At 51.3% G+C, this 20905-nt stretch overlaps 1 protein-coding gene across 2 annotated transcripts; it reads left to right on the top strand.

The window, feature by feature from the left end:
* Positions 1-7654: 7654 nt before the first annotated feature.
* On the top strand, positions 7655-10203 carry LOC126646693 (zinc finger protein 239-like). 2 transcript variants are annotated; one of them, XM_050328168.1, is made up of 2 exons: positions 7655-8330; positions 8885-10203. In XM_050328168.1, exon 2 carries the CDS (start codon positions 8915-8917, stop codon positions 9788-9790), a length of 876 nt encoding a protein of 291 aa, XP_050184125.1. In that variant the 5' UTR covers positions 7655-8330; positions 8885-8914; the 3' UTR covers positions 9791-10203. The 2 variants fall into 2 exon arrangements, with proteins under 2 accessions (XP_050184125.1, XP_050184124.1); XM_050328167.1 differs by having other exon boundaries at positions 7783-8330; positions 8888-10203.
* The last annotated feature ends 10702 nt before the right edge of the window (positions 10204-20905 follow it).

The raw sequence follows: 20905 nt of genomic DNA, 5'->3' as shown, positions 1-20905 counted from the left end.
AATCCTCTGAGCAGACAAAAGCCACTGCAGGTATAAGAAGTCTCTCTCTTCTAGTTCTTCTCTCTGGTTAAGTGATAAGAATGAAAGCCTATAAGGTCTTTATAAAGTTTCTCGGCTCTGCTGTGGACCACCTGCACAGGCAGCAGGGTCTGGGCTGGAGAAGAAATTGCGGGGGACCCTCCCGGGACAGCACCTTTCCCTGGTGCACTTTGAAATCCTCAATTCCACAGGAACTGTGCCCTTTGCCCAGGGCCTTCCCTGATGCTTTCAGTCCTGAGGTGAGCAGTGTTGCTCAGAGCTCCCTGTGATCGTGGTTGGTGCCCGTGCTCATCGGCTGAGGAGCTGATTATTTTGTGCCACCTGGATCAGCCCAAGGTGCTGGGAATGCGAAGGGATCGTGGCCGAGCACGTGCAGCATTCCCTGGGACACACCCGAGCACGTGCAGCATTCCCTGGGACACACCCATGGGGAAGAGCTCCAGAAATGCCTCCCAGACGGGAGGCAGGCGCTGGAGTGCCAAGGTGGGGGGGCAAAATTCCAATGGGAATGGGGCATTTGGGAATAGGGCACTTGTTGGGCCGAGCGGAACACAGGATACTGACACTGTCCTGCCACACGTACAGATTCTGCCCCGAGACCACAGGGATGAGCCTGATGAAGGGCAATGAACTCCGGGATCGGGAGATGGAGCAGGGTGGGATCGTTCCCAACAGCGACGGCACCTCCGCCCCTGGGCCAGGAGCGAGGAGGCGCTGCCAGGGGAGCGGGAGCAGCGCCCGTGCCAGGGGAGACCCCCGGGATGGCGGAGCCCAGGATCTCCGCCCAAGGGGGAGGCTGGGAGCGGGGAATCATAGAATCATAGAATTAACTGGGTTGGAAGAGACCTCCAAGGTCATCAAGTCCAACCCTTGATCCAACCCCACTGTGATTACCAGATCGTGGCACTCAGTGCCACATCCAGCCTCGTCTTAAAAACCTCCAGGGACAGCGAATCCACCACCTCTCTGGCAGGTCATTCCAATGCCTGTAAAGATCTTCTTTCTATTATCCAACTTAAACCTCCCCTGACACAGCTTAAGCCTGTGCCCTCTTGTCCCACTGCTGATTGCCTGGGAGAAGAGACCGACCCCCACCCGGCTACAACCTCCTCTCAGGTAGTTGTAGAGAGTGATGAGGTCACCCCTGAGCCTCCTCTTCTCCAGACTAAACAACCCCAGCTCCCTCAGCCTCTCCTCATAGGACTTGTGCTCAAGTCCCTTCACCAGCCTCGTTGCTCTTCGCTGGACCCGCTCCAGCACCTCCATGTCCTTCCTGAACTGAGGGGCCCAGAACTGAACACAATACTCAAGGTGTGGCCTCACCAACACTGAGTACAGGGGAAGGATCACTGCCCTGCTCCTGCTGGCCACACTGTTCTTGATGCAGGCCAGGATGCCATTGGCCCTCCTGGCCCCCTGGGCACACTCTGGCTCATGTTCAGCCTCCTGTCAATCAGCACCCCCAGGTCCCTTTCCACCTGGCTGCTCTCCAGCCACTCTGTGCCCAGCCTGTAGCGCTGCATGGGGTTGTTGTGGCCAAAGTGCAGGACCCGGCACTTGGTCTTGTTGAACTTCATCCCATTGGAGTCAGCCCAACTCTCCAGTCTGTCCAGGTCCCTCTGCAGAGCCCTCCTGCCTTCCAGCTAGGTTGACACTCCTCCCAACTTGGTGTCGTTTGCAAATTTGGAAATAATGGACTCAATCCCCTCATCTAAATCATTGATAAAGATGTTAAACAGGACTGGACCCAGCGCTGATCCCTGGGGACAACACTGGTGACTGGATCCCAACTGGATGCAGCCCCGTTCCCACCACTCTCTGGGCCCGGCCCTCCAGCCAGTTCCTAATCCAGCACAGAGTGCCCTGTCCAAGCCGTGGGTTGCCAGCTTTTCCAGGAGTATGTTATGGGAGATGGTGTCAAAGGCTTTGCTGGAGTCCAGACAGAAACATCCACAGCCTGCCTCTCATCCACCAGGTGGGTCACCTGATCATAAAAGGAGATCAGGTTGGTCAGACAGGACCTGCCCTTCCTAAACCCATGTTGGCTGGCTCTGATCCCTTGTCCATCCTGTAGGTGCTGTGTGATTGCACTCAGGATGATCTGCTCTGTAACCTTGCCAGGCACTGAGGTCAGGCTGACAGGCCTGGAGTTTCCCAGGTCCTCCTTCTGGCCCTTTTTGTGGATCATCGTGACATTCGCCAACTTCCAATCATCTGGGACCTCCCCAGTGAGCCAGGATTGTTGGTAAATGAGGGAGAGCGGCTTGACGAGCTCTTCTGCCAGCTCCCTCATCACCCTTGGGTAGATCCCTTTGGGTCCCATAGACTTGTGAGGATCCAAGTGGCTCAGCAGGTAACAAACTGTTTCCTCCTGAATTACAGATGCTATTCAGCATCTTCTCTCTGTCTACAAGCTCCAGAAGCTTCTTGACCTCTGACAAGAAGCACCTGCCAGAACTGCAAGAACGGACGCACACCCAGCTCTGCCTCGGGGCCTTGGGCAAAGGGCTGGCGAGGGAGAGGCCCAGGAGCCTTGGGGTCTGCCCAGCTTTCCTCCTCCCTGGGGGCTCCCAGTCCTCTCCTGACACCCTGTTGGCCCCAGGCCTTGCCGGTTTCAGGCTCATGGCCCGCTGGCACCATCCCACCAGCCTGACCCCCCTCCTTGCCCTCTCTCCAGCCGCTCCTGCCCTTTATGGCACCATCCAAGGAAAACCCCGGTTATCAGCAATGGCACCTGTGGGACGGCTGCAAGGCTCGAGTGTGCCAGGCAAGAGCAGGAGCACAGAGAGCCTGAGGAGCCAGGAGATGCCCTGGCTGGGCATCGTGCTGCTGTGGGACGAGCTGACCCCTCTGCACAGTCTGTGCCGTCCCTGCCAGCCAAGTTCTGCCCAGGCTCTGTGCACGGGGACGGAGCGCTGACAGTTTTCAGCCCCCGCGCTGTTCCACAAAGGCTGGGATGGCACAAGGCCCTTGCCTGGCACCCAGGAGATGGGCAAGGCAAGGCAAGGACGGAGCCTCTGAGCCACCAGCACGCTGTCCCAAAGGCTGGGATGGCACAGAAGTCCAGAATCCATGAGGTTGGCAGAGACTTCTGAGGTCAACCGGCGTCCAGCCTACGACCCATCCCCAGCACGTCAAGCAGACCACGGCACTGAGTGCCATGTCCAGCCTTCCCTTAAACACCTCCAGGGACGGTGACTCCACCACCTGCCTGGGCAGCCCATGTCAATACCTAATCCCTGTTTCTGCCCAAAAATTCCTGCTCCTGTCCCTGACAAACACCCCCTGACAGGCAGGTCCTCGTATCCTCTGTATACTTTTGTGTACATCTGGTGTGTGTAATGGGTCAAAGAGGGGATCCCATGAGCAAATGAGGCAGGGTGGTCTGGCATTATATTTGTCATTCCAGGTTTAAATTAACCTTTGCTTGATCCAATAGATGGGTGAGGGGATTCAATTTGAGGTAAGATGGTTACATTTACTTTTGATCCCATATTTTCCCTGTGACCAGTTCCCAGGAGAGGTTCCTTTGGTTTCCACTTCTAACAGTCTGTTCTGCTGAGTACATGGACAAGGTAAATAACCACACAAACACAACTAACAGATGATAACCACAGTTACCAGTGAACTGGACCAGAGTCCAAACCTGAGGTTTTTCATTCCCTGTTCTGAATCCTTTTCTCTGAACAATTCCCTGTAAAAGAAAAGAAAAAGGTCTATCTGACCCCTTTTAGGGCCAACATTAAATTGTAGGAACAATCCCCTGAGAGCTTATTTTGTATTCTTTGCCATGAGCGTCTTTTGCTTTCCAGGTGTCCCTGTCCAAGGGAGGACCATTGGTACAGCTCCTACAGAAGGCAGTGCCACCAATACAGGCTGGCCAGGAAGGGGAGAGGATTTTTGATCACCCTCAGGCCTCAGTGCACCCTTTGAACACAGCAAAAGAGTCAGAGGGTTCAGCTTCCTGTTTAAATCCCCTCCAAACTGCTCCTGATTCTCCTGCCTGTGCCCTGCCTTCTCCTTCAGGGACTGTTTTGTCTCCTGGATGTCCCTGTAAAGCCACAGCACGATATTTCCAAACTGCCCCTTCCCGCTCAGCTGAGCCATCAGGAAACCCCCCATCCTGCAATTGCTCTGAGTGTGGGGGTGCCCCTTGAACCACAGAAGGGGGAGAATCAGCTGTGCTATTTACAGTCTCCTCATCTTGTCAGGGAGGATTTTTGTGAGCTCCTTCTGTTCCCTGAAAGATGGTGCAATAATGTTCAATTTGAGCCTTCCATTTCCCAACAGGAGCTGGCTGGGCCACCCTGTCAGGGGTGGGGTTCCTGTCAGAACAGGCTTGATGGCCTTAAAGGGTCCCCTTCAAATCAGAGACTGCTGAGGGACAATTTTTTCTGGTCTAGGCAGGTGAGTGTGTCTGGGGGGGATACAAACCATTCCTCCCTTCCACCAAATCCCCAGGAATTTTACCTCTTGTGAAGGAGGTTGTACCTTGTCAGGAGGGACATGCAAGTCCAGGGACTCCAGATGCCTGATCATGTCTGTTTGGGTGGTTTGCACAGGTGCAATTTCATTTCCTGCTGCCAAAATGCCCTCAGTATATTGGTGCACTGTTACTGCTGGTGCAGGAGGAACGAGGGGCAGTTGCTGTGCCAGGGCAGGATGTGCTGGAGTGCTGGAATAGAAGCCCAGATGTTTCCTTCCTCATCAGCCCAAGCCCTTCCTTTCAGGAGGTCCAGCCCCAGTAAATGAGCAGGAAGTTTACACCAAATCATCAGGGTTTCACCTGCTTTCTCCTCCCCTGGTCAGCAGCATCTCACCTTTGGTGTTCTGGTGCATTTCCAAAAGCACCCACAACAAATGTGCCTTTCTGTGAGGGAGTGATTCCACAGGCAGATGCACCTTCAGTGTTCAGGGCAGACCCTGGAGTGCCAGGACCTACCAGAAAAGTGACAGGGGTTTTGTGGGGACCGATAGGACAGGTTATTAACAAGTGTCCTTTGGAATTTTTGGGGAGCCATCCGATGTCAAACCACCCTTGGTGCCCCAGCTCAGCTCCTGGGGACAAAGAGAGGAGTTTCCTGTCCCCTCCCCTTGCTGTGAGCCCTCCAGGGCAGGGGCTGCAGCAGGGACAGCTTTCAGGGATCCCTCCTTTGCTGCTCACTCTTGCATTAATATCTCTAATTTCTCCCTGGGTTGGTCATCCCTTAGGGATTTGGGAATTTCATTTTTGCAAGCCCACAATCCACAGGGGATTCCTTTTTTCCCATGTCCTCCAGTGCTGGTGGGTCCTCCTTGTCCAGGGCAGAACGTTTCCTTTCAGAGTATTGCTGGAGGAATCCTTGTTTTGCATTCTGTGCCCAATTGATTGAGAATCAGTAGTAATTGAAGGTCCTGGACCACATTTTCTTCCCTAATTAATTAATTCCTGTGCCACCTCCCCCCAGGTCCAAATCTTATTTTCTCCAGCAGTAAGGACTGGGGGTTAAAGCTGCTTCTGAGGGGGCTGCAGTTCTTTCCTCTTTGCTGAGGCTTTCTATGTGTCCTTTGAACTGAATGCCAGTGGGTTTCACAGCCCCTGGGAGACCTCTGAGAAGGGCAATCATTCTTTCAGGGTCTGCAGGCAGCATCACAGGGGATTCAGAGCTTGGTGCTCATTCCCTGTCACCCATCATTTGTAAACAAGCAGCCTTTTGCTCACTTTCCACAATCTGATGAACATTTCCCACGGTAGCCAGGGGATCTCCCCTTTCCAGGGGGCTGAGTCCCCCTGCCCAATAGGCTGCTCTTTGGGGAAGGGACCAGGGCCCACGAGAATCTCCTGTGGTCAGGAAAACTCCGGCTCCCCAGAACCCTTCAGCCTCTTTTGCTGATACCAACATTTGGTCAGCCCCAGTAAGAGAGACTCTTCAAACATATTCAGATCCTTGAGGGGTTCTGCTCTATTCCTTTTTTAACTCATCTGATTCAGTCGCTGTCTGAGGAACTTCTTTTGCAGTTATTTGAGGGGTATCGTCATCCGAGCCCTCCTCTGTGTATTCTGTTTTAATGAGGGGACGGAGCGACACCGACAGCTTTTCCCCTTGATCCCGCAAAGGTTTGAAGTCAGAGAGGGGGATGTTTCTTTAGAGGACTCCAGCTGTGACTCCCTTCTCCCTTCTCTCATCAATCTCGCCTACAGCTGCTCTCGGAGCGGCCCTTTCGTTCCTCCTCTGTCCCCGGAGGACACTGCAGCAGCCGCTCGTTCCTCCCGCGGATCTGCCCAGATTGCCCCGCGCAGTCCCGAGTTCCGCGCTGGTTCTTTCGCTGCCGCAACTACAACTCCCGTGGTTCCCCGCGCGGGGCGGGGGCGGGGCTGGAGGGGCGGTGCCCGCTCTCTGATTGGCTGCGGCGGGGAGGTTTAAAGACGGCGCGCGCGCCCAGCGCCATGTTGTGCAGCAGCGATCCAGGTGAGTGAGATGGCGGCTGCGGGGAGAGCGGGGTTGTTAGAACTGGTGAACTGTGGAAAGGCTGGAGGGCTCGGGAGGGTTTAGCGGGGGGGTTCGGGGGCTCCCGAAGGGCGGAGCGCGGCGATTGAAACCCTGTCTGGGGCGGGGAGAAAGGGGGTGCTCTCCCGGCGATGTGGCTTAAATGCGCAGGCGCAGTGGCCATGAGGGAACTGCAACCCCCATGAGGCTTTGCGCAGCGCCGCCATTCCTGCTGCAGCTACAGCGTCCCTTGCCGGCCCGGCGGACCGAGTGCAGGAAAGGGGGTGCTGGTGCCCCCCCCTTCGAGCCCCAGAGACCCCCAAAACTCATCACACAGAGACGGCATAGGGAGGGGGGGTCAGAGAGTCCCCTAAAGTCCAGTAATGGGGTTCAGGGGGTCCCCCAGCTCCCAGGGAAGGGGTCTTATGGGTGCCCCCCGAAGTCTGGGGGGTCGATGTACCACATTCAGGTAATGGGGGCCCAGCAACCCCAGTGTAGCCCAGTGACCTCCCACTGCCCCCCCGTATGGCCCAGTAATCCTCCAGTGAGCACCCAGGAACCTCCAGTATGGCCCAGTAACCTCCTAGTGTCCCCCGTGTGTCTGGTAATCCTCCACTAATAACCCAGTCCCTCCCAGTGCCCTCCCAGCATCCCTCAATAACCCCCCAGTCCCTCCCAGTGCCCCCTGGTTCCCCCCAGTGTGTCCCAGTATCCCCCAGTAATCACCAAGTTCCCCCCAAAGCCTCCCAAGTGTCCCCAACGTGTCCCCAGATGCTCTTGACCTTTCTGTGAGTGTGGGGGGATGGGGCCATTTTGGGGGTCAGAGGGTCCAGGGGGGCCTTCTGGGGGGAGATGGAGGGTTGGGGACAGTGGGGAGGGGTTTGGGGACAGAGGAATGGGGGGTTTCAACGGGGGAATTGGGGCCATGGGGAGGCCCTGGGGACACTGGAGATCCCAGGGGGTTCTCGGGGTGCCAAGGGGGAAATTGAGGACAACAGGAGGGTCTTGGGGACACCATGAGGGTCTCAGGACTCACCTGCTCGTGGTGCTGCCCCTCCTGTCCCCACCAGGCCCCAATAAGTCCCCACAAATGTTTCCTAACCCCTATTTTTCATTTAATCACCCCCCCCCAGATCCCTTTTACCCCCCAATGCTCTCAAGACCTTTTTTAATTCCCCCAAATGCACCCAGAGGCCCCCAAAATGCCCCAAATCCCAATCAAACCCCCCAGAGAGGGATCACCCAGCACCTTGGGACAGGAACACAGTGGCCTGTACTGGGGGTACTGGGCTCTACTGGGAGGGCACTGAGGGGGCACTGGGCTGTACGGGGAGAGCCCCAATCCCCAAAGCCCCTCCCCTGGGCATTCATGCCACGGTCTGGGAACCATGGCAGGGTTGGATCAAGGGGTGCACTTGATGATCTGGGAGGTCTTTTCCAAGCCGGCTGATTCTGGGATTCTCTGGGTGCCATTGCCAGGGCAGCACATCCTGGAGGCTCTGTCCACAGGGGATAGATGTGTCTGTGCAGACAGAGAGACAAGGTCAGTCTGCAAAGATGTGGGGTTAGAAAAGCAGGAGAAGTTGTGGGGTGGTTCCTGAAGGAGAAAGAAGCCCCCAGGCCAGTGCAAGCAGGCCCCCCTGGGCTTGCACATCATCTGCCCTCCCTGCAGGTTCCTGTCCTGGAGAGCAGGCCCTGAGGTGGCCCTGAGAAGAAGTGGAAGGCAGAGGTGGTGCTGAGGCAGGAGAGCCCCGTGCTGGGGAAGAGGCTGAGCTGGGAGTGCCCAGCAGCGAGAAGGTGCTGTGTCCATGCCCTGTGTGCCAGGTGAGCTGGGGCTTTGCTGCAGAGCTGCGGGCGCTGATTGGAGCGGCTGAGGCTGCTGAGCTGGTGGCACCCAGGAACACAAAGTGTGCCCGGCCACGGAGCCTGCAGGGAGGAGCAGGGACAGCACTGGCACTGTGGGGACACAGATTGTTCCTGTGCCTTCTCCTGCAGGCCCTGCCTGTCCCAATGGAAAAGGGGCAAGACAAGCAAAAAGAGCGTGTGGGACCCCCAAAGGGAGCACAAGGGGCGGGGGGGTCACCCCCAAAGGGAGACAGGGTTTGGGGGCCGATGGGAGAGTGGGGCTAAGGGGAGTGAGGAGAGCCCTGCTCTTGTTGCCCTGGGACAGCCTCTGGTGTCCTGCTGACTGTGGGGCTGTTTGGTTGCCTTGGGCACAGCCAGGCCTTGTGCCTGAATCTCGGTGATTTGGGCTTTTCTGGGTTGAATGGTGATGTTTTGGAGGTTTTTATGGTCCCAGGATGCCCGGTGAGTTCTGGAGGTGGACTTGGGCAGGAGGAACCCCCAAGCTAACGTGCTCAGCCCTTGTTTCCCCCCAGCAGGATTTGTCCTTCCCAAAGCTTGGGCAGATGGAGGAGGAGGCTGCAAGGAAGACGAAGATGCTGCGGGTCCCCCAGGCCGGTGAGGGGGACGTCAGTGCCCCTTTGGCCCTGTTGTGTGGTGTATCTGTTGAGCAGCCTCCCAGCAGGGAGAAGCCCTTCAGGTGCTTGGAATGTGGGAAGAGCTTCAGGCAGAGCTCCCACCTCCTCAGCCACCAGCACATCCACACTGGGGAACGGCCCTACACGTGTGGGGAATGTGGGAAGAGCTTCAGTCAGAGCTCCAACCTTATCCGACACCAGCGCATCCACACTGGGGAACAGCCCTACACATGTGAGGAATGTGGGAAGAGCTTCAGAGACAGCTCCAACCTGATCCAACACCAGCGCATCCACACTGGGGAACGGCCCTACACGTGTGGGGAATGTGGGAAGAGCTTCAGAGACAGCTCCAACCTCCGCACCCACCGTCGCATCCACACTGGGGAACGGCCCTACAAGTGCTTGGAATGTGGGAAGAGCTTTGGTGATGGCTCCAGCCTCCACACCCACCGGCGCATCCACACTGGGGAGATGCCCTACACGTGTGGGGAATGTGGGAAGAGCTTCACTGATAGATCTACCCTGATCAAACACCGTCGCATCCACACTGGGGAACGTCCCTACAGGTGCTTGGAATGTGGGAAGAGGTTTCAGACCAGCTCACATCTCCTCGTGCATGAGCGGATACACACAGAGGAGAGGCCCTTCCGCTGCACCGACTGCGGGAAGGGCTTCAACCGGAACTCCACCCTCGTCACCCACCAGCGCCTCCACACCGGGGAGAGGCCCTACAAGTGTGGGGAGTGTGGGAAGAGCTTCACCCACAGCTCTGCCTTGACCAAACACCAACGGACCCACCAGTAACGAGTGCCCCGACTGTGGGAAGAGCTTCGGCTGCTGCTCCCACCCCGAATGACCCCCCTGATGGTGAGGCAACCCCTGGAGTCCAGGGACTGTCAGTCCATCCCTTTCTACCACAAAGGGCCAGTCCCCTTTGCCAGGGGCAGGTTCTGCCAACAGAACCCTTCTTGGGGGTGTGTGGAGATTCCTGCCTTGGCTGGGACCCCCCAAGGTCACTGCTGGAGGTTGAGAGCAGAGATCTCCCCATGAGCATTGGTCTGGGGGAGTTCCATGATTTCTAATTCATAATTCTTGCTTTGGTGCCAGCTTGAGTAGAATTGCTTCAACAATTGCTTTAGTGTAGAGCACTGTCCTATCTTATGCTGTACTACTGGTAATTTTGGTGTTTCTATTGTGCAGTAAATAATTCTGATGAAGATCTTTTATCTGATAATTTGCAACCCTAAATAATTAATTTCTATCAATAGATCTGATTTGCCATCCTTAAAACCTGGGGTACAAAAGTGTTTCAGTCACACCCCTGTAATTCCTCTAAACTGAAACTGTTGGCATAACCCAAGGTTGAGATTGGATCCAGCAGTCCCCAGCACCCCACAGTAAGGAGGTCAAAGGAGGGCCACCCCCTTTGCCCAATCCCCGTCTGCCCAATGTCCCCCATGGGACCATCGGACCTGCCAGACCACCCCTCCCTTTCCACCCTTCTCCCTGTTCCTCCCACTTTTTCATGGTCCTCTTAATACCTAGTTTACCCCACGAACAGTGTGGGCTCTGAAGGAGAAAATGAGGCTGCACACAGAGTTCCATTTCAGGACTTGTCCAACAACACTTTTCAGTATCCCCTTTTATTGCTGTTCCCTCAGGAGCAGCACCTGCTGTTTGTCTTTCAGTGCACTGGAATTCCCAGGATCGCCCCAAAGCAGAGCCCTGATCCCACACATTGCCCTCCCCTCATGTGGGGGCTGTTCAGCCACCAGAGAAAAACACAGGCTGGTCCTGCAGGCTGGTCCCAGTGCATTTGCACTCGGAGAAACAACCTTGTCTCTCTCCAAGCACTCAGCCAAGGTGGCTCCTCCCTTTGCACCCCCATTCCCTCAGTGCAGGTGCAGAGTGACTCCGCCTGGTCCCACCTCTGCCCTGCTTTGTTTGCACACGCAGAGTTCATGGTCAGGAGGGTCAGGATGTGATACATGGAGAGTGGATACGTTTTCATCTGTGATACAACTCAAACAACCAGGATTACTGACAGGGATGGTCAAGGCATTGTCAGTCACACCAATCCCAGCGTCAGGTGTGGCCAAGAAGGCCCCTGAGTGACAGGTCCAGCCATGGCTGAGCCGTGAGGCCGGTCAGTCAGAGTCAGCAGACACAGGGAATTACCCCTGGAACAGCATCTGCCCCAGGTGCCATCCGGGCAGGGCTTGCTCTGCTCAGCATTCCCTGCCTCCTCCCGGCATTCCTGAGGGAGCCTCTGCATCTGCACAGTGGGATTGCGGGCCGGGCCCACTCAGGACAAGGGGCCATCCGAGGAGCTGGAAGCCAGCAGGGTCCTGGGGGAGACAGAACACAAGCAGAGCCCTTCCCATGCTGAGCACTCGAGAGGGCCTTGTCATCAGGTGTCTGCTGGGGGGTTTTTGTTCAATACTTGTCAATTCAAATTCAAAAAAACTAAGGGTAAACACAGCTTTGTCTACTTGGGGTGTCACATTCCCCCTTTTTTGTTTTGAAAGTGTTGGTTTTGATGCAGAGCACACATTTCTTGCAGGTGGAGTAGGCACAATTGATAGAACCATATTTATGGGTTTTTTTCTGTTTGTTTTTTTTTTTTTTATTTTTCTTTCTTTTTTATTTCTTTTTTCCTTTTTTACTTTTTTCTTCTCTTTTTTCCTTTTTCTCTTTTTTCTTTTTTTTTTTTCCATTATTGTTTTTTCTCCTTTTTACTTTCTTTTATCTTGTTTCCTTTTTATTTTTACCCCGTTTTCCTTTTTTCTCTTTTTTCCTTTTTTCTTTTCCTTTCTTTTTTCTGTTTATTTTTTCCTTTTTTTCTTTTTTCCCTTTTTTCCTTTTTCTTTCCTTTTTTTTTCTCAGTTTTCCTTTTTTCTCTTTTTTCCTTTTTTCCATTTTCTTTCTTTTTTTTTCTGGTTTTTTCCTTGTTCCTCTTTTCTCTTTTTTCTTTTTTTTTTCTTTTTCTTTCCTTTTTTTCTGTTTTTTCTTCTCTTTTTCCATTTTTCTTTTTTTTTTTTGTTTTCTATTTTCTTTTTTTTTCTTTTTTCCTTTTTTCTGTTTTCCTTTTCCTTTCTTTATTTTTCTGTTATTTTTTTCCCTTTTTTTCTTTTTTCTCTGTTTTCTTTTTTCTTTCCTTTTTTTCTGTTACTTTTTTCACTTTTCTTTTTTCTCTTTTTTCGTTTTTCTTTCCTTTTATTCTGTTTTTTTCTTTTTTCTCTTTTTTCCTGTTTTCTTTTTTCTGTTTCTTTTTTTCTGTTTTTTTCCTGTTTTCCTTTTTTCTCTTTTTTCTTTTTTCCTTTTTTTTCCCATTTTTCCTTTTTTTCTTTTTTCTTTTTTTTTTCATTTTTTTCTGTTTTTCCCTTTTTCCTTCTTCTTTTTCCTTTTTTTTCACTCTTTTTCCTCTTTTTTCTTTTTTATCTTTTTTTCTCTTTTTCCATTTTCCTTTTTTTTTTCCACTCTTTTTTCTTTTTTTTCTTTTTCTTATTTTTTTCATTTTTTTTATTATTGTTGTTTATCTTTTTTTTCATTTCTTTTTCCTCTTTTTTCTTGGTTTTCTCTTTTTTTTTTTTTCCTTTTTTTGTTGTTTTTTTTCTTTTTTTTCTTTTCTTTTTATTCTTCTTTTTTCTTTTTTTTTTCCCTCTTCTATATTTTTTTTTCTTTTTCTTCTTTTTTTCTTTTTTTGTAATTTTCCCTTTTTTTTTCCTTTTTTCTCCTTTTCCTTTCTCTTTCTTTTTTAGATCTTTCCTTTTTTTTCGAATTTTCCCTTTTTTTTTCTTTTTTTCTCCTTTTCCTTTCTCTTTCTTTTTTAGATCTTCCCTTTTTTTGGAATTTTCCCTTTTTTTTTCTTTTTTCTCCTTTTCCTTTTTCTTTCTTTTTCTTTTTTCCTTTTCCTTTCTTTTTTTTTTTGTAATTTTCCTTTTTTTCTATTTTTCTTTTTCTCTTTTTCTTTCTTTTTTTTTTTTTTTTTTTTTTTTTTTGTCTTTTTTCTCTTTTTTCCTTTTTCTTAGTTTTCTTTTTTCTATTTTTTTTTGCTTTTTTCTTTCTTTTTTCTTTTTTTTTTGTAATTTTCCTTTTTCCTTTTTTCCTATTGTTTCTTTTTTCTCTTTTTTTCCTTTTTTTCTTTCTTTCCTGTTGTTATTTTCCTTTTTTTCTATTTTTTCTTTTTACTCTTTTTTCTCTGTTTTCCTTTTTCTTTCATTTTTTTCCTGTTTTTCTTTTTCTTTTTTTTTTTCAATTTTTTCATTTTTTCTTTTTTTCCTTCTTTTTTCCTTTTTTCCCCTTTTTTTCTTTTTTTTTTTTTTTTTTACATTGTTTTTTATCAATTATATTTTCAAGGAAGATTTAATCACATCTCGAAACAATCTCCATGTCCATATCTTAGGACAACAGATAATCTGACTCCAAGGGTGCAAGCAAAGCAACTTCCTGCCGTCCCTTGGGATAACATTCCATGCCCAGCGAGCCCTGGATTTCTGCAGAGCCGCTGGGCAGGAGCAGCAGATGGAGCAGCTGCTCCAGCCAAGGGCAAACCCCCCACCCCCCACTGTGGTTACAGACAGTGCCAGCACATCCTCGTACCCCAGGAATCACGGGAACGCTCTGGGATAACAGGTTTGGGAACAGGGAGTGTTGAGCAGAAGAAAATCCCAGCAGGGGGAAGAGCAGAAGAGAACAGGAGATAACGAGCAGACTCCAAGGTCAGTGCAGTGGGGAGGGGGGGACAAGGGGGACACAGGGACCCCCCTTTCCTCTCAAGCAGGGAAAGACAGAGCTGAAGGCCCTGCTGCTGGTAGAGCCCATTGGGGTGCAGAGACCTCTCCCCTGCAGCTGCTGGAAGAGCCCCCGCTGGAACTGGGGGCTGTGTGACTCCGTGGCAGGCCCAGGGTGGAGCAGAGTCCTGCTGGGGACCTGTGGCCCCTGCAGAGAAACCCCCGCGCTGCAGCGACTCGTCCCGGGTAGGACTTGTGAGCCTGGGAAGGGACTCACAGAGGGGCAGTTCCTCTGGGAAGGACTGCACCCCATAGAGGAGGGACCCAAGGGGCAGCAGAGCAGCAAGAACTGCTGCCCCAGGGAGGGACTCACGCTGGAGAAGCCCATCAGGGACTGTCTCCCGTGGGAAGGGACCCCACGGAAACAGGGGAAGGACTCAGAGCCATCACCCCCCCTGTAGCCCGGGGGGAAGACTTTGGTCATGCAGGTTGTGCCCCTGCAGACACAGAAGAGCATTGGAGTGCAGAGACCCCTTCACCCCCATGGAGAAGGGACCCCCAGGACAGTGGATTGGGAAGAGCTGCGGTTCAAGAGATGGACTCACTTTAACAGCGGCAAAAGCAACATCTGGCTGGGACCTTTTTGCCCTTCCCCGACCTCTGCCCTGCTGGGGGGAGGAGGGAGAACATGCAAGGAAGGAGGGGGAGAAGGTGTTTGTTTAGGACTGGTTTATTTCTCACTTTTTAATTTTTATCCTGTTAGCAACAAATTTAAGTTCTATCCCCATTTGGAGTCTGGTTTGCTCATTAGTAAATGAGTCTCTCAGTTCTTATCTCTACTCAGAAATTCTTGAACTGGTTTGTTGTTCTTTTTTTTTCCTCTCCTCTGTGGAGCTGCAGAGAAGGGGGGAGTGAATGGAGCAGCTCTTGGTGGGTATTTGAAATCCGGCCAAGGTCCAACCCCCTCCACCCCCACTATGGTTACAGACAGTGCCAGTACAGCCTGGTCACCCCAGTCATTCCCAGTCACTCCCAGTTGCCCTGGGAAGGGCAGAGACAAAAAGGGACATTGTCATCAAGGGCAAAGAACATCTTTGACTGCAGGGCAGGACATCCTCTTCAGCAGACCTGTGGAGACACAAATATCCCAACTCTGCCTCGCAAGTCACGGGTGAGGTTCCTCATGGAGACATTTGACAGAGGCAGCAGAGACACAGAGGATGATCCTGCTCAAAGGCAACCCTCCAAAATCCCAAGAGCAGAAATTCCTGAAGGATTACAACAGGCAAGGAAAGCAGCACTGGAGAAAGGAGCAAGTCAAGGCAATGCAATGTGAACTTCAGGAGCCAGGACCTCTCATACAACTGTTTATCCTGAGCCTCCTCTGGCAGTCCAGCCTTCAACTGATGACAAAACAGAGCATGATCCAAAACCATCACATTTGAACCCAGTGGCACAAAGGGTTGGTGTTCATCTTCAGGCAACTAACAGAGAAAGCTACAGAAAAACTGGAAAACTCTGGAAAAGTGCCAAATTCAGTTACCTGTGACTCCTGGCTTGATGGACAGCAATCCCTTCATTGCTCCTGGTCCAGGGTTTTATCTCATTCACCTCCCACTGGGAGTGGTTAAGCCAATCAAGGCAGAGCAGCTGCAGTCACTCCTCAATCACACACAGGCCGGCCCATCACACCCCCCACACCCAGACCTGGGAGTCTGCACTTACCCCACACTCCCCCCACGAGCTCAGCTCTGTCCCTGCACCCTAAATCAAGGCTTTAGAGAAACAAGACAAGGCCATCCAGACATTTCCCAGGCCTTCCTTTTCTTGTTCTCACCTTTGCCTTGCTACAGTTACCCCTCCTATGATCCCAGTCACTCCCAGGATATCCTGATTTCGTCCAGCATGCACCCAGTCATTCCCAGTTACTCCCAGTTGCTTCCAGATGATCCCAGATTCCCTCTGTTGCTCCCAGTAGCCCAAACTGTGATCCCAATTGCCCCAGTTGTAGTCTCAGTCCCCCCCAGCATGGTTCCAGTATCTTCCAGTTGCTCCCAATGCACCCAGTTGACTCCAAGGGTGGGCCCAGGAACTCCCAGTAAACCCCAGGAAGGTTCCATTCACACTCCTGTAATGCCAGTCTCTCCAGTATGATCCCAGTGTGATCCCAGCCACCCCCAGTATGCTTCCAGTCTCATACAGTATGATCCCAGTCGGTCCCACTATAATCCCAGTCACTCCCAGTATGATCCCAGTTGCTCCATCCCAGGCCCTGTGCTCTGCAACATCTTCATCAGTAACTTGGACACAGCACTGGAAGGGACACTGAGCAAGTCTGGAGATGACACAAAGCTGGGAGGAGCTGCTGAGTCCCCCGAGGGCAGGGAGGCCCTGCAGAGACACCTGGACAGATCCAAGGGCTGGGAATCTCCAACCATGGGAAGTTCAACAGGAGGAAGGGCCGGATCCTGCCCTGGGATGGGGCAACCCCGGCTGGACGGACACACTGGGAATGAGAGGCTGGGAAGCAGTGCCGGGAAAGGGCCCTGGGGGTGCTGGTGGGTGCCAGTTGGCCCTGAGTCAGCAGTGCCCTGGCAGCCAGGAGGGCCAAGCCTGTGCTGGGGGCATCAGGGAGGGGATTGTCCCGCTCTGCTCTGCCCTGGGGCAGCCTCACCTGCAAGATTGGGGCAGTTTGGGGGGACACAATGGAAGGGAGAGATTGAGCCATTGGAGAGTGTCCAAAGGAGGCAATGAAGATGGGGAAGGGCCTGGAGAGGAAGGCGTGTGAGGACACTGAGGGCACTTGGTGTGTTCAGCTGGAGAAGAGGAGACTGAGGGGAGACCTCACTGCAGTCACAACTTCCTGGGCAGGGGCAGAGGAGGGGCAGGCCCTGAGCTCTGCTCTGGGGGGACCAGGGACAGGACTGAGGGAATGGCCTGGAGTTGTGTCAGGGCAGGGTTAGGCTGGATCTTGGAAAAAGGTTCTTGCCCCAGAGGGTGGTTGGGCACTGAACAGGCTCCCCAGGGCAGTGGGCACAGGCACCAAGGCTGACAGAGCTCAAGAAGTGTTTGGATGATCCTCTCAGGCTCATGGTGTGAGCCTTGGGGATGGTCCTGTGCAGGGCTAAGGGTTGGACTGGATGATCCTTGGGGGTCCCTTCCAACTCAGCATATTCTGTGACTCTGTGATTATCAACCCTGTGTTCAGCACAAATCCAAAACACAGCCCTGCACTGGCCATGGGGAAGAAATTTAACTGGACTCCCCCTGAAAGCAGCACACCCATTATGGGCTCTCACAGAAACATCCCACAGTCCATTTGCCACCTGGAACCAGTGACTCTGAGTTCCTGCTTCCCCAGCCCCAGGGATGGTCTCCTGGTCTGCTCATTCCTCCACACTCTCTTCTCAGTGATGGCATCTTAACCAGACAAGCCCCTGGGAATAATTTTCTTCTGTGTCTTCAATTCTTTTGTGGTTAATTAGACAGATCTCAGAAGTGTATTCAAGTTGAATAAATTATAATACAGAAGCAATGAGAAAATATTTCCTTTTTGATGTCCTGTTCACTTTTTTCCTTTTTATACATTCATATCAGCAATCCCCAGTCGATATTGATCCCAAGCACCTCCTAATTCAGTCTGAATAGATACAAAAATCAAGACACTTTGTGTTTGAGAATCCATCAGACTTTATGCCTATCCCCAGCCCACCATTCCCTCATCCAAGCCCTGGGACTCAAAGCAGCCTTGGGTCAATCTGAGCTTCCTCCACTAAAGGCTGGACCTGCAGGTTTCAGCTCCTTGGCACCAACTCCCACCTGCTTGGCTTGGAGAAAGAGCTGCACAAGACAGGGGGTTTCTGTGGCTGGGTTTTGGTAGTGGGGGGACTACAGGGGTGGCTTCTGTTAGAATCTGCCAGAAGCTTCCCCTGTGCCATGGAGCCAATGCCAGCTGCTCCAGGACGGAGTTCCTGCCACTGGCCAAGGCTGAGCCTTTTAGGAGTGACAGTAACACCTCTGAGATAACAGATTTCAGAAAGGAGGAGAGTTGCACAGAAAAAATTCCAGCCTGGGAAGAGCAGAGTGAGAACGTGGGATAACAACACAGACACCAGGGTCAATGTAGAAGGAGGCTCCAATTGAAGGAAATCAAATTATGGAAAAGGAAAAATAACAACCCTTTATTAAAAGGTATGTGTGTATTAACAGAAACATTAAAAAACAAGTAAAACAAACAAGCAATACTCCTATACCCACAAATAATCCCCTTCAAAAACAAACCAATAAACAGGCAAAGGGAAAAGGAAACCGTTCAAATTTGCGCCCTTTGGTGCAATTCCAACATCAGTCAATAGGCGGTGCCGTTGGGTCACTGGAGACGCAGGGTTTGTGATGTCCTATAGCAGTCACCAGGTGGCGCTGTGGGGTCACTGGAGATGCAGAACTTGTCACGGCGAGCAAGGGCCGACCAGAGCAACAGCAGCAAACTTCCCCTCCGACAAGGAAAGAAAGGAAAAAAACCAGGCAGCGTCCACAACTGGCAAAGCAGGTCCCAAACCCACAGGCACACCATCCTCTCCTCCTGAACTGAGTGCCAGCCACTGCCCAGCCCACCAAAATTCATCCTCCCCCGTTGCCCAGGAGACGAGAGAAAGAAAAAAAGTGCACTTCCTTATCTGCCCCGTTTCCTAGGAGACTAAGTTCTGGGCCATTAGTGAGGGAGTGAGGTCTTTTTGTTCACCTAAGTACTTATCTGATAGCTCTTAATGGCTCCTATGACCAAGGGGGAAGGGATAGAAAAAAAATTCCTTGCTTAAGCTGAATCATGACAGGAGGTAGTGGCTTTTAGTGGGTGTTTGAAATCCATCCAGGGTCAACCCACTACACCAACCCATGTGCTTGAGGCCCTTTTGTGATGTCACAGCCCATCCTCTCCTTTCCGGAATAGCTCTTGGCAACCAAAGAACCAACACCCTACAGTCCCGAAGGGAAACCCCACCCGTGTGTCATGGGCCCCTTTGTGATGTCATGGCCTTTCCTCTCCATTCCAGAAGAGCCCCTGGCAACCAAAAAACCAATGCCTAACACCCCAGAGTGCAGCCCAACACATGTGCCATGGGCTTCATTATGACGTCATGAACTATTCTCTCCATTCTGGAATAGCCCCTGGAAACCAAAGAACCAACGTCACAGAATGTCAAAGTGCAGCCCCCCCATCTGCCATGACCCCTTTGTGATATCATGGTTTCTCCTCAGGAAAGAAGGCCTGTAACCTTTGGGTTTCAGGTGCAGTTTGTGGGACACCCTGGGCACTCCATGGGCAGCAAGAGCTTTCTGTCCTGGTACCTTTTGTCTGGCAGGAATCTTTGTCCAGATTCAAATTTGGCAGTTGGACTGACAATTTCAGTGTGGGGCTTCTGCAAGCGAATGACAGCCCTGCCCTCCAGGAAAGAAACCCCTTCCCCTCGGTCTCTTTTCCTCTTCCTTCAGATACAACCTGCAGGGCAGCTTTCTGCCATCTCTTCTCTTGGGAATTGGGAAGATAGACCCGCTCCCATGTTTAACACCTCAGGCAAAACCACTCCGTTAACACCTTTCCCAACCTTCCCCATCCTTTCCCAAAGCTGAGATGTGGAAAGAACAAGTGCCCTTGTCCCTGGCTGTGCTGCTGTGCTGGGAGTCTCTTCCCTCCAGCTCTGCACACGGGCACTGCCCCTGAAGCTCCAGAGAAGGGCTGAAGAAGCATCTTCAACACAGAACTCAGGGCAGGTGTATCAGGGATTGTTGATATTTTTTGGTCTGTGTTTGGCCCAGCCACCTGCAAAAGTTTTGTTCTTTGCCTGCCAAGTTCACTGATAAACGGGAGCTTCATCCTTGGAGAGAGAGTTTCTTGTGTAAACTGTTTGAATTGGTGCTCTGTGATTGGCTGGTTGTCTGTAGAGGACATTTGAAGGAGAAACTGAAGAGGAGAAGATGAAGTAAAGCCCCCAGACCCAAATAGATCAGAGCCCTTGAGTGAAACAGCGCAAGTGCGAGGGGAATCCCCACGTTCTCCCACATGACTGAAGGGGTGCACAAGGAGTGCACAAAGAACAACTAATAGCAGCCCTGAGTTTGGTCCTGAGCTGCATAAAGCCAGAGCAAAACAATCAAAATATCAGTCAAATTTTCGATGGAGTCTATTCCTTGGTATGGGCTGCAGATGTACCCAGTAAATCAAAAAAGGCAACTCCTATTCAGATAGAATTATTACCAGGAGCAAAGCCAGCAGTCAGGAAACAATATCCAGTGAGGTTAGAAGACAGAAAAGGAATTGAACAAAGAAGTGAAAACTTTTTGATGTTTGGACTTCTAATAGAGTGTGAATCAGAACTTTACCACCCCAATTCTCCCAGTTAAGAAACCAAGTGGAACTTACACACTAGTTCAGGATTTAAGGAGTGTAAATGAGATAACTAAAACCTTACACCCCATGGTAGCAAATACCTATAAACTTTTAAAAAAATTGAGAGAGAATTTGATTGGATTCACAGTGTTAGATTTAAAAGATGCCTTTTTCTGTCTACCCCGAGCTCAGGAAAGTCAAGAGATTTTTGCTTTGGAGTGGAAATCTGTCCATAGTGGGAGAAAGATGCAATGAAGTTGGACAGTCTTCCCACAGAAATTTAAAAATAGTCCCACTCTGTTCAGTGACCAGCCAGTCCAAGAGCTGGAACAATGGCAGCAGCCACCGGCGGATGGCGTTCTTCTACAATATGGAGATGACTTGTTCATAGCGAGCGGAACAGAAGAAGTGAGTGTGTAGTGGACAATCTCTCTTTTAAACTCTTTGGGTTTAAAGGGTTACTGAGTTTCCCAACAGAAAGCACAGCTGGTGCAAGAGAAAGTGGTGTACCTGGGGTATGAAGTCTCCAGTGGACAATGTTCCCTAGGAACAGCAAGAAAGGAAGCATCTGCCAGACACCCAGACCAGAAACAGGGGGAGATCTCCAAGACTTTCTAGGAATGACAGTTGGTGTAGTTTATGACTCTATCAGTAGGGAGTACTTGTAAAGCCTTTCTGTGACCTGCTGAAATTACCCGAAAAGAACATCATGTGGAGCCCTGAGACAGACAAGGCCTTCAAAGGCCTGAAGCGGGAGCTCAGGAGGGCTCTGGCGTTGGCTTTGCCTGACGGGATGAAGCC

Source organism: Myiozetetes cayanensis, unplaced genomic scaffold (assembly GCF_022539395.1).
Source record: "Myiozetetes cayanensis isolate MyiCay16 unplaced genomic scaffold, myiCay2020 scf370, whole genome shotgun sequence".
Taxonomy (NCBI): Eukaryota; Metazoa; Chordata; class Aves; order Passeriformes; family Tyrannidae; genus Myiozetetes; species Myiozetetes cayanensis.
This window is presented reverse-complemented; position numbering and strand designations above follow the sequence as displayed.

Bases quoted from the DNA above. Each gene is read 5' to 3' on its own strand.
- LOC126646693 (XM_050328168.1), top strand. From the start codon at position 8,915: ATGGAGGAGGAGGCTGCAAGGAAGACGAAGATGCTGCGGGTCCCCCAG.